This window comes from Dermacentor andersoni, chromosome 1 (assembly GCF_023375885.2).
Source record: "Dermacentor andersoni chromosome 1, qqDerAnde1_hic_scaffold, whole genome shotgun sequence".
In the NCBI taxonomy this organism is placed as follows: domain Eukaryota; kingdom Metazoa; phylum Arthropoda; class Arachnida; order Ixodida; family Ixodidae; genus Dermacentor; species Dermacentor andersoni.
Window position 1 is genome coordinate 45,529,771 of NC_092814.1, and position 15,347 is coordinate 45,545,117.

The following is a 15,347-nucleotide window of genomic DNA, read 5'->3' on the forward strand; positions in this document are numbered from 1 at the left end:
AGTACAATCGTTGGCAGAGCACCTTCTGATGAATGGGAGATAATTTTATTCAGCACAAAATGCAGTGAGAGGATAAAAGAATGCGAAAGCAGCCTGGTCTCCTGTGTAGCACATCACAACACTGTTGCTAACCTGCAAACGCACTATCACTACTTCTCCCAAGGGCAAGCAGGCTCTGTCAAAACATTGCAGACTAGTTCCCTTAGACAACAATTTGAGCCCTTCTAGGGGAATGGAATAGGAATAGGCTGCACCTGCCAGAAAGCTTCACTGTGGTTTCTCAGTTCCTTGACTGCCAAAATCTCACAGGAATACCCATAAGCCGCTAATGTAATAATCTCCTTAAATTACCTAAAATTCACCTAAATGAGTGCAAAGAACCTTATTTTGGTGTCGTGCCACAACCTGCAACTGACTGCACTCAAAGAGTCATGTTGTGGCATGAAGCTCAATTAAAAGTCCTTTTTAAGAGCATGTGTGCGTCTCAGTATTGACAAAGAACGAACAGCACTATACTGGAAACTATACAGCACAAATGCTAGCGGTGTGACCACTTGCATGTTCCTAGTGTGGGAGATTCTGGATGACCGCAGCAGTAAAGTCGGTTGTGCTGGCGTAGCCACCAAGGTCTCGAGTACGAACCTAAAAGTGAAGAAAAATGGTAGAGGTAATTCAAAAGGATACCTAAAGTGCAAATGAGCCATCAGTTAGGGTAATGCTGGGTATGCTTAAAATACAAAATAGTTTTTGCCCTAAATGTACTTTGTAAAATGATTAAATCATCGTGTACAATTATGCTGATCTAAATATGGAAGCATACCTTGCCACTCTTGATGACCTTCTCCACAGCATCCTTTACAAGAGTAGCATAGTAATGAAGGTTCACATGGCGTAGCATTTGTGCAGCACACAGAAACATAGCTGTCGGGTTTGCAATATTCTTGCCTGTGGCCTCTCCAAATGTGTGTCGTGCTCCCTGTAAATGACGAAAAAAGAACTCAGAGCGCAAGTGTCCGTGCTGTACTACCACAGCTGTAAAAGTAGCAATTTAAAGACAAGGATGACAGAAACGAACAAGACAGAGATGGTGCTAGTGCCAAACAAGACATCTTCTTTGTCCGTGCCAGTAACATGCTATCGGCTCATCACAGCATTCACTAGGAAGATACATAAAACTACTACAACTCAGCTTTAACTAAAAATTTTATTCTTACACATAGACAAAGGGGATTTGATCACAGTAATATGGAGCAGCTAAACATGTTATTTTATAGCAGTAAAACACACATTTGGTGCCGGTTATACATATACAATACCAAAGCTTTGCACTGTCTTTTCCTACAAAATAAACCTTGAAAAGTTCTGCAAGTAGGCTTTTCTGCTGACACCTAATGCAATGCCATTAAGAGCACCAAGCTAACCCTGAGGTTAAGAAGCAAGTTGGGCCCGTATCTTGTATCATGCCACTTCATTATCCGTTCTTTCTGCCCTTTGTAATTGGCTTGAGCACGACTCGCATGCCACTGCTCTGCTGTTATTGCTGTGATCAGTCACTCAGTGCCCCATGTGATAAAAAAAAAAAGGAAAATAAAGTGGAATGTAACAAAATATACACCTGATAGTAGCCCACAACAATAATACTGAAGCGCTATAGCTGAAAGAATTACCAGTTTCTAGCGTTGCCACTACTTTGGATGCTAGCTAGACACTACAGTTATGTGACAAGTCCATAAGGGAGCATCAGTTCGTATTCAAGCTACACAATATCCTCAGGTTCATAACTGTTGATAACGTCAGGTTCTTTGTATAAAGGCCTAAAAAAATGATTATGAAGAAGACCCGAGACCCGTATTCCTTCCTGGCACCAATGAATTCTGCTCATTCAAGATTTAATTTCACCACAGTTCTTGTATTTTCTTAATCATGAAAAACATACAGCTGCAGAATGACTTCAGAATTTTCAATTTTCCAGTGAGTTTTCTCAACTTTCTAGAATACAGACTCCAAGTGAGAACTCTCTACATGAACGTCATATACGAGAACATAAAACTCTTTTGCGTCTAGCACAGTTACAAAGCACCTACACAGCCAATTAAAAAATATGCCTGATGTAAAACATAGCGAAAAACAAAGAAAGATTAAACCTGCTACATGACGACATAGTCACACTGAAGGCAAACAGACAGCTGTGTTCCTTTGAACTCTTTACTGGTAGACTTTGCACATATTATTCAAACTTGCAGCACAGGTCCATTTAGAAGTATTTACATATATATGAAGCACATCTTAAATATTATTTTCACCCGTGCTTCTACTTTCAATGCACGATTTTGGTATGCACAATCGTGCACACAGCACCTGAAGGGGATAAACCAAACCTTAAATGAAATTTGCTATATAAGGCACTTCTTTTTTTTTAGTGAAGCAATTTGCCACTGCAGTATTGATTATAAGCTTTTGCAGAATACATATTACATACACATCAGCAGCCTCCATAAAGGCCAAAACAAGACCAAGGCAAGTTTCAACAGTTATTCAAAGAAGAGCGGCTATCAAAATATGTTTAACTGGCTGGCACCTTGTCAACATCTGTGTGCACTGCGTGCTATTTGTGCTCATGGGATGACTAGGAATTTCTATAAGCTGGGAGCAACAGCTGATCACACAACACAAAAGCATCCTACAACACATGGACATGTTTGCTTTAAGGGGCATTAGAAGTGGTGTCAGTGTGCCAAAGCTGTCATGCAGAGTGGTGCTTTTTTGCAAAATCTCCCATTTCAGCTCAGCTAGAAACTGCACAATGAGTACCCATAGAAGTGATGAGCCCACTGGTGTTTTGAAACATTAACAATTCTTACATTTTATCGAAAGTATGCAAGGTGCATCATGGCCAGCTCCTTCTAAGCTGTTCAGGCTTAGGAACCTGAACAGCGTCAGCACTGTGATAGGTAAACAGGCTGAAAAGTTATTGCAGCTGACAGCAGTTAAAACTGCTATCAGCTGTGGCCCCTATACTGAATGGTGTGGCTGCATCTTTCTGATGGAGAATATATACTGTGCCTCTGGTAGTGTGGTTCCAACTAGGATACATTTATTAATGGGCACTAACCAGCATAGTACGAGCACAGAATGTTGCACCTGCATTTTCACTTAGTATTTTCACATGCAGAAAATGCTTCATGTAGAAAGGTTTTATTGTACCTTGCTTAGGATGATGTGTGAAAATACAATATTATGATATAAACCTCAGAGGCCACCCAGTCTTGCTATGGTAGCTTTGCTTCGGTTTGTTCTGAAGGTTGAGTGCAAATGTCAGTGCTCTATCGCGCACTGCTATTACAATGACGCATAGTCGCAAAGATCACAAAGCTGCCATGAGAAACATATAAACAGGATTTGTTCATGGCTTCGTGCTTGAAATACAAATATTGCTTAAGTGTAGCAGTACAGCATGATTGGCTTCTTGACACAATTAGCATAGCTATTGGCACAGCAATCAGATCACTGCAATTACTGCAAGCACATACAAAAATCTAGGAAGGTCACATGCATTAAAAATATTTTAATTTGATGTGAACGTTGGCCTCTGAATGCTGACATGCTATCATCAAGATTACCATTATCTAATTAAAAAATTAATTTATGGGGTTTTATGTGCCAAAACCATGATCCGATCATGAGGCATGTGTAGTGGGGGGCTCCGGAAATTTGGAAAACCTGGGGTTCTTTAGTGTGCACCTAAATCTTCACGTGTGTTTTCACATTTCGCCCCCATCAAAATGCAGTTGCCATGGCCGATTTTCATGATATCACAACACAGAAAGAAATTTGCTGACATTGTATAGCAATAAGGCTAGATATACTGATGTTGCTTGTACAAGAATAAACAAGATTGCAACACTTGTTTCTTCTGGTTGCACTCGCATAGCAGCTGCACAGATAGCAGGAATGGAGCAGCCAGTGTATCATGATGTGATGACACATATACCTCCTGGGTACCAAAGTCAAAACAGGTTTGTAGAAACAAGTATTATTATTATTATTAATTATTTAAGGCACTAGCCAATATCTTTCCTAAGGTTTAGATGGTCTGAGCATTTATTTGATGTAAGCAAATGACAAGACTAATATGGCATGATCCATGACAATTACATATCAAGAGGCTAAAACAGCAGTGACAAAAAAAAAACAACAGCAAACTTGAGGATCCTCAATGGATATACGAGTCTAGTTATAATGGTACATACATTCCCGATTTTGAAGCATGTAAATTACAGCTTAAAAAGCAATTGACAATATTTTTAAGGTGACAGCCACCAAAGCATAGTCTTCTGATGTGTACAAGCACCTTGGGCAGTAAGCATGGTTATCAGCAGACTCATTCTAATGAATCATTCCAAATCAATGGTAAAGCCTGTGTATCCAAACAGACTCTTACATTGAAATCGTGGATACTGCAACATCATTACTCAGGTCATCAACTGTCAATGGCATTAAAATTGAGGGCAAAGTTTTTCCATCAATCCATTTCTGAGCAAGGCACAACGGCTATACCAAGTGAGTTGATCAAAAGAACAAATCATGCTACCAGAAGTGCCGACAGCTTATACACACTCGACAACTGTGAGGGACATTCCGAAAGTAAGTTTCGTCATTTGTTTTCACACGGAAACTTTATTGCCAAAAAAAGAAATACACTATGGCATCATTTTTCCACATAGTCACCACCAACACTGAGACATTTGTTGGAGCATGCACAATCAGTTTGAAGAAACCACTCTGGTAAAACTCGGTGTTCTGCGATGCAAGGAATTGTCGCACAGCCTGCTCCACCTCAGCACTGTTTTAGAAGTGATGTTCCAAGAGTGCGGCTTTTAATGCAGGGAACAGGTGCCCATTCATACCGGATAACAGCTTGCACTTCGATTGGCAACCACGTCACCAGCACACATCTGTCTGCCATTGTGATTTGTACTCAAATAACCTCAGGCCCCATGCTGGTCTGCTGCTACTCTCTTTTCTTTGGAGCTCTGCACATGCGTCATTCCTCCTCTGCTGATGCTCCTTCCGTTATTGAACCAGTAAGAGGCGTGCATTCTTGTGACGATTGTTTGTTTCACCTAGTGTACCATCTTCTCTTTAAAAAAAACGACGAAACACTTTCGGAACGTCCGTCATACAATAAGCCTTATAGACAGGAAGAGCATGCACTAAAAACTCAATTTTTATACTTTGGCAACGTTTAAGATAGACAATAGGCAAATGAACTTATCTCAACCTAAAGAGCCCTGTAACCTTTAATTTCCTGACTACTGATAATCAACTTCCTAACGTATGGCCTGCAAAGTAGAGCTCTGGCTGACACCAAGCGTTCACTTGGTTGATCTCAAAAACTGATGAAGCAAGGGTTAAATCACCGTCAGTGGCTTGTCACACCAAGCTAAACAATCACACCAATCAGAGATTAGCAGACTAAAGTACTCGAAGCTTTAATTATATAGCATGTTCAAAATCTTTGCATGCTAGCTTGCACTACATCAATGAGATGATCAGACCGAGCTGCTGCAATGCAACCAACATGAAATCCTGGCCACGTACCCATGTGCCATGACATCATAATACATTTTTGCTCCCAAAGGTCATGACTAGACCAAAAGAAAGCAGTACAAGAACTGTCATAGCAAAGAACCCTGCATCTTGACTTGTTCTGGTCTGTGGTTGTAAGGAATTACCCGCCGTTCTGCATTATAAGAAGCACAACTTGAGCATTTCATATTTATCATGTACAGTTATGGACTTGACAGCAGGACCACAAAATAAAAAGGAGGAAAAACTTACTGGCTCATAAATCACACAGTCTGAGCTGTAGCTGGCTCCAGGAACTACACCTGCACCACCGACAAGGCCAGCAGCCAAGTTGTCGATGATATTTCCATACAGGTTGGGCATTACCATCACATCAAACCGATGAGGATTGGCCACCAACTAAAAGAGAAATTCGTTGCTTTCCATGTTTTCAGGTAACATAACTTTCTGGCACATTAAGCAGTGTTAATACTTTTGCTCGTTATAAGTACACATGGCAAATTAACATCAACTTTTTTATCGACCTTCCTTAATGCCAAACAAGCCCCATCAAAAAAAAGTAAAAAAGAAAAAGGCAATGCAGACAAAATAGTAGTCACCTGCATGCACGTGTTGTCAATGATCATGGACTCAAACTCAATCTGTGGGTAGAGCTCCGATATTTCCTGACAGCAGCGCAAGAATAGGCCATCTCCAAGTTTCATTATGTTAGCCTTGTGTACCACTGTGACTTTCTTCCGGCCATGCTTGGTGGCGTAGTCAAAGGCAAATTTTGCAATCTTGCGGGACTTAGTCTCAGTGACAATCTTAAGACATTCTATCACTCCGTGTACACTCTGAAAAAAGAAAAAAAAAAAAAAAAAAAGAAAGTAAAGTGTGGTACTCACAACAAAATGTAGAGTACATTCAATTCAAAACAGGCTGAAAGATGCAAATACAAAATGACACCTTACCTCATGTTCAAGAGCGCTGTATTCACCTTCTGTCTGTTCCCGAATAACAAAAAAGTCAAGATTATTGTGCCGAGTTTTGATCCCCGGTAGACTGCGCACATGAACCACATTGGCAAACAGGTCCAGCTGGTTTCTGAAAACCACAGTCAAAACAAGATGCATTTATTAGCACTAGCAATTATTCACCAAAACAAGATATCCTCACAAGAAAATGCAAAAAAATTCCTTTACCTGATCTTCATATTCAATGTTTGCAATTCCCCTGTGTGCGAGATGTTTGGTGAAGACAAAATTCCTTTGAGTGCAATGCCATTCTTCTGCACAGACTCTATCACAGTTTCAAGTGGTGCACTAATGGTATGGTGAATCTCACTGTAACAAGTTAAAAAAAAGCCAGAACAGTAACTTCCCAGTGCGACTTATTCAGCTTTGAAACATACCTCAAGAAGAGTTCTTCAAACTCAATAGGAATACTGATGGCCTCAAAGACCTTTTTGACAGCATCAGCAAGCTCTGGCCCAACACCATCACCAGGAATGAGAGTGCATTTGATCTTGGCTTGAGGGCGTGAAACTGGCTCTTGCTAAGATATCAAATGTAAAAACATAGAAAACGTAAGAAAGCTTATTCCGTGAATAGCAGGCAAAACTATAGCATACAGTAGAACTTCATTAGCACGTTCCCATTTGTTATGTTTCCCAGACTTATGTTCTAAAATGCTGACCCCATTTTGTTTCCATAGGGTCATGTGTATTAGCTTCCTATTATGTTTCCCTTATAGGTTGTTAAAGGGACACTAAAGGCAAATATTAAGTCAAGCTTAGTGCTCAAGAATGTCTAAAGCATGAATGTTGCCATGAACAGAAGTTTTGTAATCGAGAAATTGAGGTAAATGCAGGACACTAGTTGAGACCCCCCAGCGACATTCAAGTACTAGCCCGATGATGAAGGCACTCCTCATATTTCTGCCACTAGTACTCAACCACTCATAATAAAAAGATCATTGTATTGAATTACAAGAGGAAAGAAAATGCTACTTGTGCAGTTCTACTCAAATTTTAGAAAGAAATAAGAACTCGATGTTACCCCTGACAAAGATGCGGGCGGGTCAGATGTTTAGTTTTCGCCACTCTGTGCCGGCCGCGTTTTCGCGTTTCAGTAGTCTGATTATCGTGTAGTGCTGTGCTTGTGTTGCTGGCTTGCAAAACTATCACAAACTGCAAGTAGCAGAGAATGCTACCTCCATGTGATGTTGCAGGATTCCCGAACGGTTCATGCCACTTGACCAAGAGCAGCTACATGGGCGAATCCAACACTCTGTCTTGGCTCAGTTTCTTCATTACTGCGCAATGCGCTTTGTGCGGAAAACTCGTACCACCCTCTTTCGGATGCTGTTGTACTCACCGATGGCAGTAAAGGGCAGTGAGGGAGTTTGCAACATCACCACTCCCCGCTCGTGGACGGGCGAGTTGAATTGCGCTGAAGGTATTCAGACCCTTCAGACGTAGCTTTCTGATAAACTAAGTCTTTTCTTGACTTGAAAAGCGCTACAAGGTTTCTGGAATGGTATTTTAACAGTCCATGTCAACTTAGTATTTTCCTTTAGTGTCCCTTTAAGTTAAAAAAATTACGACAGTGCACCACAGAAATGAATCGTCTGTCGGCAGCAGTTACAGTAAACGGCTCTTTTGTGGTCTTTGATAGCTTGTGCAATTACTTCAAAATACATGGTTGCACAGACACCGAAAAAAAGCTACAAGTGCTCAAAAAGAGATTGTTATTATCAAACCTTCAACACAATCGCCAGATGGAAATCGCAATCTTCATTTAGTGTGATTTAAGGCTAAGACTGCTCCCCATTCACTGTAACTGCCAAGCAGCATAGTGAGCTTTATATGGTGCGTTCTCAATAGTTTAGTGGCTTTATATTGAACTTTACAGAAAGATTTGTGGATGTAGCTTTTCGCCTCATCTGTAGTGCTTCCACCATTGGATGTTACATGTTTTTCGACCATGCATTCTCTTCCTGTGGTCTCCTAAAAAACATGTCAATGGAGGTCTACTGTAGTCTAAAATATGTGGTCAGTTATGTGGCACGCAAAACTTCAGAATCACATTGTGTGGCGTCAAAGTACTTCACACATGCTACCAGAAACCATTGGGACTACATAAATTACATGGCCAGTTGCAAAACACGCTTAAGTTACCTTCAGTGGTGATGCCATCACAACAGCAATTATTTGCTTATACTCTGTTTCATATGTAGCTGGCAATGCTGCACAAGTTGTACAAGTAAGGCGGTCACAGAAATCTCTCTCTGTGCATTTCATAGTGGAGTTCCTTTTGCTCTGCAACACTTTCTACAGAATATTTTCATATATTACAACTACAACTTCCATACGTAAGATTATGTCGAATCACACACTGTTTGTGAACTTTACGCTTTCAGTATGTGACAATGTTTTTGTCATGAGTGCAAGTGCTTTGGCCGCTGGTCCCAGAAATATATCACTCCACTTGTTCAGTGGTAAATAAATTCATATCTGAAACAGCTTCTATACCATAACATGTCAAATTTTTCAAAATAAAAGTACAAGACATAATGCTGCATTGAATTACATGGCGCCCACCTATATCTTTCTTTCATATGTGACCCGCTATTCTTCGGTCATGAATGCGAGCAGTGAAAAAGAGTATCTCTACCCTTTGTCGCATTTGCCAACTATGTATGAAATGGTTTGCAGTAGAATTTGATGTCTTATATGCCAACATTTACTGGAAAAGTTGTTCTAAATAGCTACAATATGTGCAGTGACAAACACTGTGGGCTTCACCAAGAGAAGAAACTGCACACCACTGAAGGTGCCGCCTCAAAAATGAATACTGAATGCTTGATTACACCACAGCAGGTTATACAAAAATAAATAGAAAAGTGAGGGCGTGTGAATACTTGAATACAAATTAAATATTTTCTATTCGATCTGTATTCTATCCACGAATTTGCTATTGCAAAGTTTCAAAAATTCATTTGTTTGAATATAATAGATGACAATGCTTATGCGAGTCTACAGGAAGAAAAACCAAAGCAAGTTGAAAATGTTCCGAATGATTCTGCTGCAGGATAGCTGCGATTGCTGCAGAGAGCCACTAATTGCTGAGTAAAAGCATGGAAGAGCCAACATTTGCAAAATAATTTTTCATCATTTAATAGAGCTCTTGGCCTTTAGGCAGCCCACAAATTGTTGTCTCAATATAGGTAAAACAATGTTATATAACCAACCTTGCTTTGTTATGCATTTTCTTAAACTGATGTGTGGTGCTATAGTATTAGACTTCCATGAGTGCAGCACCCTATGTGCATCTGGTTATCTGCGGTAAACTTGTTTCATTACTGTTAATGTCATGGTGCACCAAATATGATCACTTTTCAATTGCTTATTATTTTAAATTATGAGGTTTTACGTGCCAAAACCACTTTCCGATTATCAAGTACGCCGCAGTGGAGGACTACGGAAATTTTGACCACCTGGGGTTCTTTAATGTGCACCTAAATCTAAGTAGACGGGTGTTTTCGCATTTCGCCCCCATCGAAATGCGGCCGCCGTGGCCGGGAATTTCTTATCATTTACAAGCTGGTTCACTACACTGGACATCTAGTTGTGAATGTCATTGCACCAAATAATGTAAATGAGATTTTTTTTTTTTTAACCCATAATAGACTCCACACAACCTTTCTATTTTACTTTGTTTAGAAAGGAAAAATATATTCAGCATTTGATCTGGTAAAGAAATTTTGCTATTCGAATACCTCTAGAGAAGGTTACTGCTCCATGTGTACACACAGAAAGTGCTCCCTTCACACAGCAACAATAGCTCTTGCAATAACCTTTCATTAGGATGACAGATTATAGGAGCAAAGTACTTCTGCCTAGGCTGCCTTAATAGTACGCAACTGAAATGGCCAGTGTAAAAACACCACATGCATGGCCCTTTTTACAGACAGACCCGCTCAGCAACTTTATATAATTAGCCAAAATATAATACAATAATACAAAGCTATTGAATCCGATATTCTTATTTAAAGTGAAAGTATTAATTTTGTGTTTAGAACTTATAATATTGCTGCATTCCTTAAGAAAATGTACTTATTTCATGGAATAAAACAGAACAACACTCAGAAGCACTGCAAGGTTTGGAGAAGCTGCATGTTTTAAGTCATGCATCATGCTTCATGCCTGACTGTTCTCCAACAGTTCAGGTGAATTCCGCCCACCATCAACACCGTGCACCTACTTCATTCACCTTCTCCCAAGGCTGAGCGGCTGACTCGAGCCACAACCTATCTGGACCTGACAAAATTTGTCAGAAGAGCACTGAGGTACAACGCCAGCAATGTCCTCGACTGGGGGTTTCTACTTAATTTTTATTTGATAAATAAAGTATGTCCTTTCTAAGAAACAGAGCCTTGATGTGTTGTGGAATATTGATACTTCCATGCAAAGAAACAGGAGATTAGATAGTCTCATTTGAACAAAGATGAGATACCTGGATAGTGTTCAAAAGAAAATGGGATAGTCTTAGCTAAAGCAAGATACCTATTCTTGTGCAGAACTTTCTTTGGCAATGTTTTAGAGTTAAAACACTTAATCACGAGCGCTGCAAAATAATGCAGAAAGCTTTTTCTTACTTATATTGTAGTAACCACATTTATTTTGTTATCTCCTATACTTACTCGAAAACTATACACTGCTATTCATATTAGTGTCCTACCCAAACCTAAATGCAGAGGAATGTGTACACACAAGAAAGTAATAGCTTCATAGAAAATTGCAGCAGCCAGTGCATTCACTTCATCATGGGCTTGCTGTTGTTCCGTGCAATGCAAATGTACTCCCAACCTGATGAATGGTGCAAGTGCATGGCACAAGCCAGCAAGAAAAGAAATTGGAACAATGGCATCTGCACAAAGCACACACACACGTACACAACAGGAAAGTGCAGTCCAACCAATGAAAAGTAAAAACGAAATGCAAGTAGCTAAAGCTTCCCGAGCGTCAGAGCATGCACTACTCTGCTGCATGCTAGTCTTTCTAAGAAAATAGCAGCTCTTTACAGGCCAAGTGCTGCTTACATATTGTAGGAGTGACTGCAGTGACCCCCTTTTTTCTAAAGGGGTAGGGACAAGCAGACATCACACTCATCAATAAGTCATGTGTGTTAGTGGTTCCTACATGTAACACAGAATGCTCTGAAAGGGAGCGTGACCGATCAGGTGTCAGTTAGGTTTGCACATGGACAAGTTATTATTATAATTTATAAATGAAAGCATCGTCTATAGTCTTGCATAAACAGTGGCACTTCACACATACAGAATGAAAGTTAGGCGTCATGTTACTGAAAGATTTTGCGTACTTAATGCACATGCATTAAGTACACGCCACAAGTGCTCCCCAAAGAGTTCGAGCGGGCGTGTGTGCACAGGTAACCAGTACTGTAGGTTAGTGGTATCCTGATCCACACTCGTGCATGCTACTACAACCAGATGAACTATGTCTGTGAATCAATGAACTCACCGAAATCTGGGTGAAGACCAGGTCAACACATGTAAAATGAATACGCCAAAGTTCTTAGTAGAAACGCCAAGGTAACAGCAAGGTCACGAAGAATTTTAGAACGTAACGCCGTTGAATAATTGTGTAACGGCTTGCGGCAAGAAATAAGGGACACAATTCAAGGAACGCCTCAGCCGCATGCGCAAATAACTTACCACGGCTTGTAGCTGACCAGCGGTGACTGCTATGCACCTCTGATGCCTGTGTGTGCTCTGCAAATGAGAAGTAAAGTTTCGCACATGCTAAAGCTAAGTTGCAAGGCGGAACTACAGAAGGTCGTTATTTATAAACATTATGTTTAACATTTTCGTTAATTCGGCATGGTAACAGAATTTGATCAGTCGAAAACAGAGGAACACGCTACTGGCGCGGCTTTCCATGCAATGTGGAGAGCTTCACAATCAGTGCAGCATCAAGCAGGCAGCAACAGTAAGATGGCACAGTGAGCTGATACAGCTGGCGTCCCAGTACACAGTGCTTGTCTTTCTTGTTTTTTTCTTGCGACATTATAATATGCATCGCACACACTTTCACTTCTTAGATCACTGAGCTGAGGAAACGATCAAAATATTTAGTGGTTATTTTGATGCACCAGAATTGCAAGCAGTTGGTTCAAAACACCGCATAACGAAATTACTGGACGTACAAGGCTGCATAACTTGCTACAGTTTTTCAATATTGAACGAAAATTAATCATCCTGTCGGAGATCCCTGCAACCACGGCGCTGTAAGGCGAAACCGCTACGGGAACTTTACACTTTATGCAAATAAATAATAGTAAAAAAGCGGACTCTAGCCACCTGGTGACAGTGATCTGACAATATTTCAGTACACAGTATCAAAATTTCAAATATTTTATTAATTTACAGCTTAATAAACTACTTCATCAAAATATTTTAAATAATAATTACAAAAAAAATGGCTAGAAAAGATTGTTTTTGACTTGCTGACAGATTTGGTGAGTTACAAGATCGAGTTTAAATAGGCCCAGTTGTTCTTCATTCTATGTAGGCCCGGTAATGGTTCGCGTTGTCAACCCGCTTGTTAAATTGTTTCTGCACATGCTGGTCGCATTCGCAGTCGACTAGTCCGGTAAGAATACCAAGTGCTCAGTTTGGCAAAGCATCCGACCCAGTTTAACCGAGGTCTAACTTCACCGAGGCCTGCAAATGCCGTCAACCATGCTGCCGATCAAGTATAACGTCAGGTGGGGACACTCGAACAAGAGCAACCACAGTTCTTTGATGAACCAGTCGGACATGTTTGCAAAGTACAAGAAGAAAGTACGGGCCGTACTCCAGAAGAATAGGCTCCTTGCAAAAGCACTCGGGGATGCCAAAGTGAAAATTGGCGAGTTGGAGGATGCCAGCAGCCGACAGCAAAAGATTGACAACCTTGTGTTGCCTCAGGTCAAGTTGTGGCTTGAGACAAACCTGCAACACATGCACACCATGGTGACGAACCACTCGCGAGCCATCAAGATGTTGCAGGACATAATGACACCCGGAGTGGACATCTCTCTCGCAGGCATCTCTGACCTGGACCTGTCGTCTGCTCAGGAACGGAGGCACTCTCTGCATCCACCAGGCAGGCAGTACGACGAATTTGGGAACATCACGGTCATTCTCGAGGAAGACGAGGCCACGATTTGCAGGTCGGAACAACCACAAGACTCCGGCACGAATGGAACAGAGCCTGAGCCCGACTTGTGCTCCAAAGTCACGGTGCGCAGGAAGAGCCGCAAAACAAGATCATCAGCTGGCACGCGTGCCAGCCTCTCCGATGAGCCTGTTGACTCTGCTTTCGAACCTGCGGTGCCAACGTTTAAAGTGGTCGATGAGGAAGCCTCAATTCTCTTGAAGGAGGTCACAGGACAAGAGAAGACTGTCGTCTGTGCCGAGTCTGTAGTTATGCCACCTCCAGACAAGGTGAAAGGGCCCAGCGTGAACGAGTACAGTGCAGCCTTCAGCTATAGGCCAAAGATCCCGCGCACTCCCGACACCATCAACAAAGACGGCAGCTTCTATTGCTGCAATGAAGACAGCTTCAGCAGCCCCGTGCAAACACGTCAGAGGCAGAGACTGTCTGAAATTCCTCTGCAGCCATGGCCTAGAAAGTCTGAACCTCTGCGTAGGGGTTCGCGCAGTACCAGGCGACGTGGGCTCGCAGAGCACATCGTCTCAAACAGTTCCTCGCCATTGTCATCAGAGTCTCTGTTGGAGTGCGCCTTCGTTGAGTCACCCACCTCTACTCCACCGCCTCGAGGCAGTCACGCAGCTGCTCCCGAAGAGACCGTGCCCATTGATGAGGACGCGGCTGTCGGAGAACAGGCACCACGGAAAAACGCAGCAAGAAAGTCTTGCATCTCGCGACCCAGTGATACCAAGAAGCCATCTCGTGTGACTTTTGTTGTCAACAAGGTGAAAGAAAGTATGGCTGCTCGACAAGAAGGCCCACAGCACCCTATGCCCATCACTGCAGACTCCGAGGAGCCTCCGAAAGAACCTTGCAGCGCGACGATTTTCATTCACAAAAAAGAAGAAACTATTGATGCAAGACTCGAAGGCCTGGGTGACGCGCCACCTTGTGCTGCAAACTCCGAGGTGCACAATGCTGAAGGCAGTGGCGACGTGCCACAAAAACAGAAGAGCGACAGCGAGAACATTGGCACCGCAGCAGGAAAGGAAGCTTCGCAAAAAGTAGCCCGGCTCTCCAAGCAGGCCCGTCGCACCGGCAAGAAATCGCGTGACATAATTCGCGACGCCAGCCCCACGGAAACGGAACCTCCTCAGCGCAGTGGCAACCTGCCCAGGCCAGAGCTGATGGACATCGGGGCCAGTTCCTCAACAGACGAAGATGGGGCCCTGCGCTCTTCGATGGGTCGACCATCCAGGAGGAAGTTGCAGCCCAAGAGCTACAGAGAGCCATATTTTTTGAGAAAACTTCGGCGACCATAACATGGAAAATGGCCACCTGTATTGTATATAGTTTTAAATTATGCCGCCATGTGTTTTACAGTGTTGCTCTTGTACTTTTACCTTTGACAAAGACCACTGTCATTTTTATACTTTTTAGCTGTGCGATTTTAGCAGTGCGTAATTCATTTGACGAACCATTGGAAATACAAAGCACTAAGATTGATCATGTTGAAAAATACAAGTATTTGGGCATATGGCTAAACGAGGGCAAAAAG

At 41.9% G+C, this 15,347-nt stretch overlaps 2 protein-coding genes across 2 annotated transcripts; one reads left to right on the forward strand and one right to left on the reverse strand.

The window, feature by feature from the left end:
* Window positions 1-23: 23 nt before the first annotated feature.
* Window positions 24-12,918, reverse strand: LOC126543929 (isocitrate dehydrogenase [NAD] subunit beta, mitochondrial-like). Its single transcript, XM_050191087.3, has 9 exons — window positions 12,801-12,918; window positions 12,310-12,366; window positions 6,983-7,125; window positions 6,774-6,914; window positions 6,543-6,675; window positions 6,189-6,425; window positions 5,842-5,988; window positions 821-976; window positions 24-642 (listed from the first exon to the last, which is right to left on the reverse strand). Exons 1-9 carry the CDS (start codon window positions 12,849-12,851, stop codon window positions 565-567), a joined length of 1,143 nt encoding a protein of 380 aa, XP_050047044.1. The 5' UTR covers window positions 12,852-12,918; the 3' UTR covers window positions 24-564.
* A 173-nt stretch (window positions 12,919-13,091) lies between these two features.
* LOC126543926 (uncharacterized) lies at window positions 13,092-15,296 on the forward strand. The gene has a single exon (XM_050191075.3). The coding sequence runs from the start codon at window positions 13,324-13,326 to the stop codon at window positions 15,109-15,111; it is 1,788 nt and encodes a 595-aa protein (XP_050047032.2). The 5' UTR covers window positions 13,092-13,323; the 3' UTR covers window positions 15,112-15,296.
* Window positions 15,297-15,347: the final 51 nt, after the last annotated feature.

Excerpts from the sequence above, each read along its gene's own strand:
- LOC126543929 (XM_050191087.3), bottom strand. The coding sequence starts at position 12,851 with ATGATTAATTTTCGTTCAATATTGAAAAACTGTAGCAAGTTATGCAGC. Across the intron at positions 6,426-6,542 it reads ACAGCGCTCTTGAACATGAG|AGTGTACACGGAGTGATAGA; the intron begins GTAAGGTGTCAT and ends TTCTTTTTTCAG. Across the intron at positions 5,989-6,188 it reads TTGACAACACGTGCATGCAG|TTGGTGGCCAATCCTCATCG; the intron begins GTGACTACTATT and ends TTTCTCTTTTAG.
- LOC126543926 (XM_050191075.3), top strand. The coding sequence starts at position 13,324 with ATGCCGTCAACCATGCTGCCGATCAAGTATAACGTCAGGTGGGGACAC.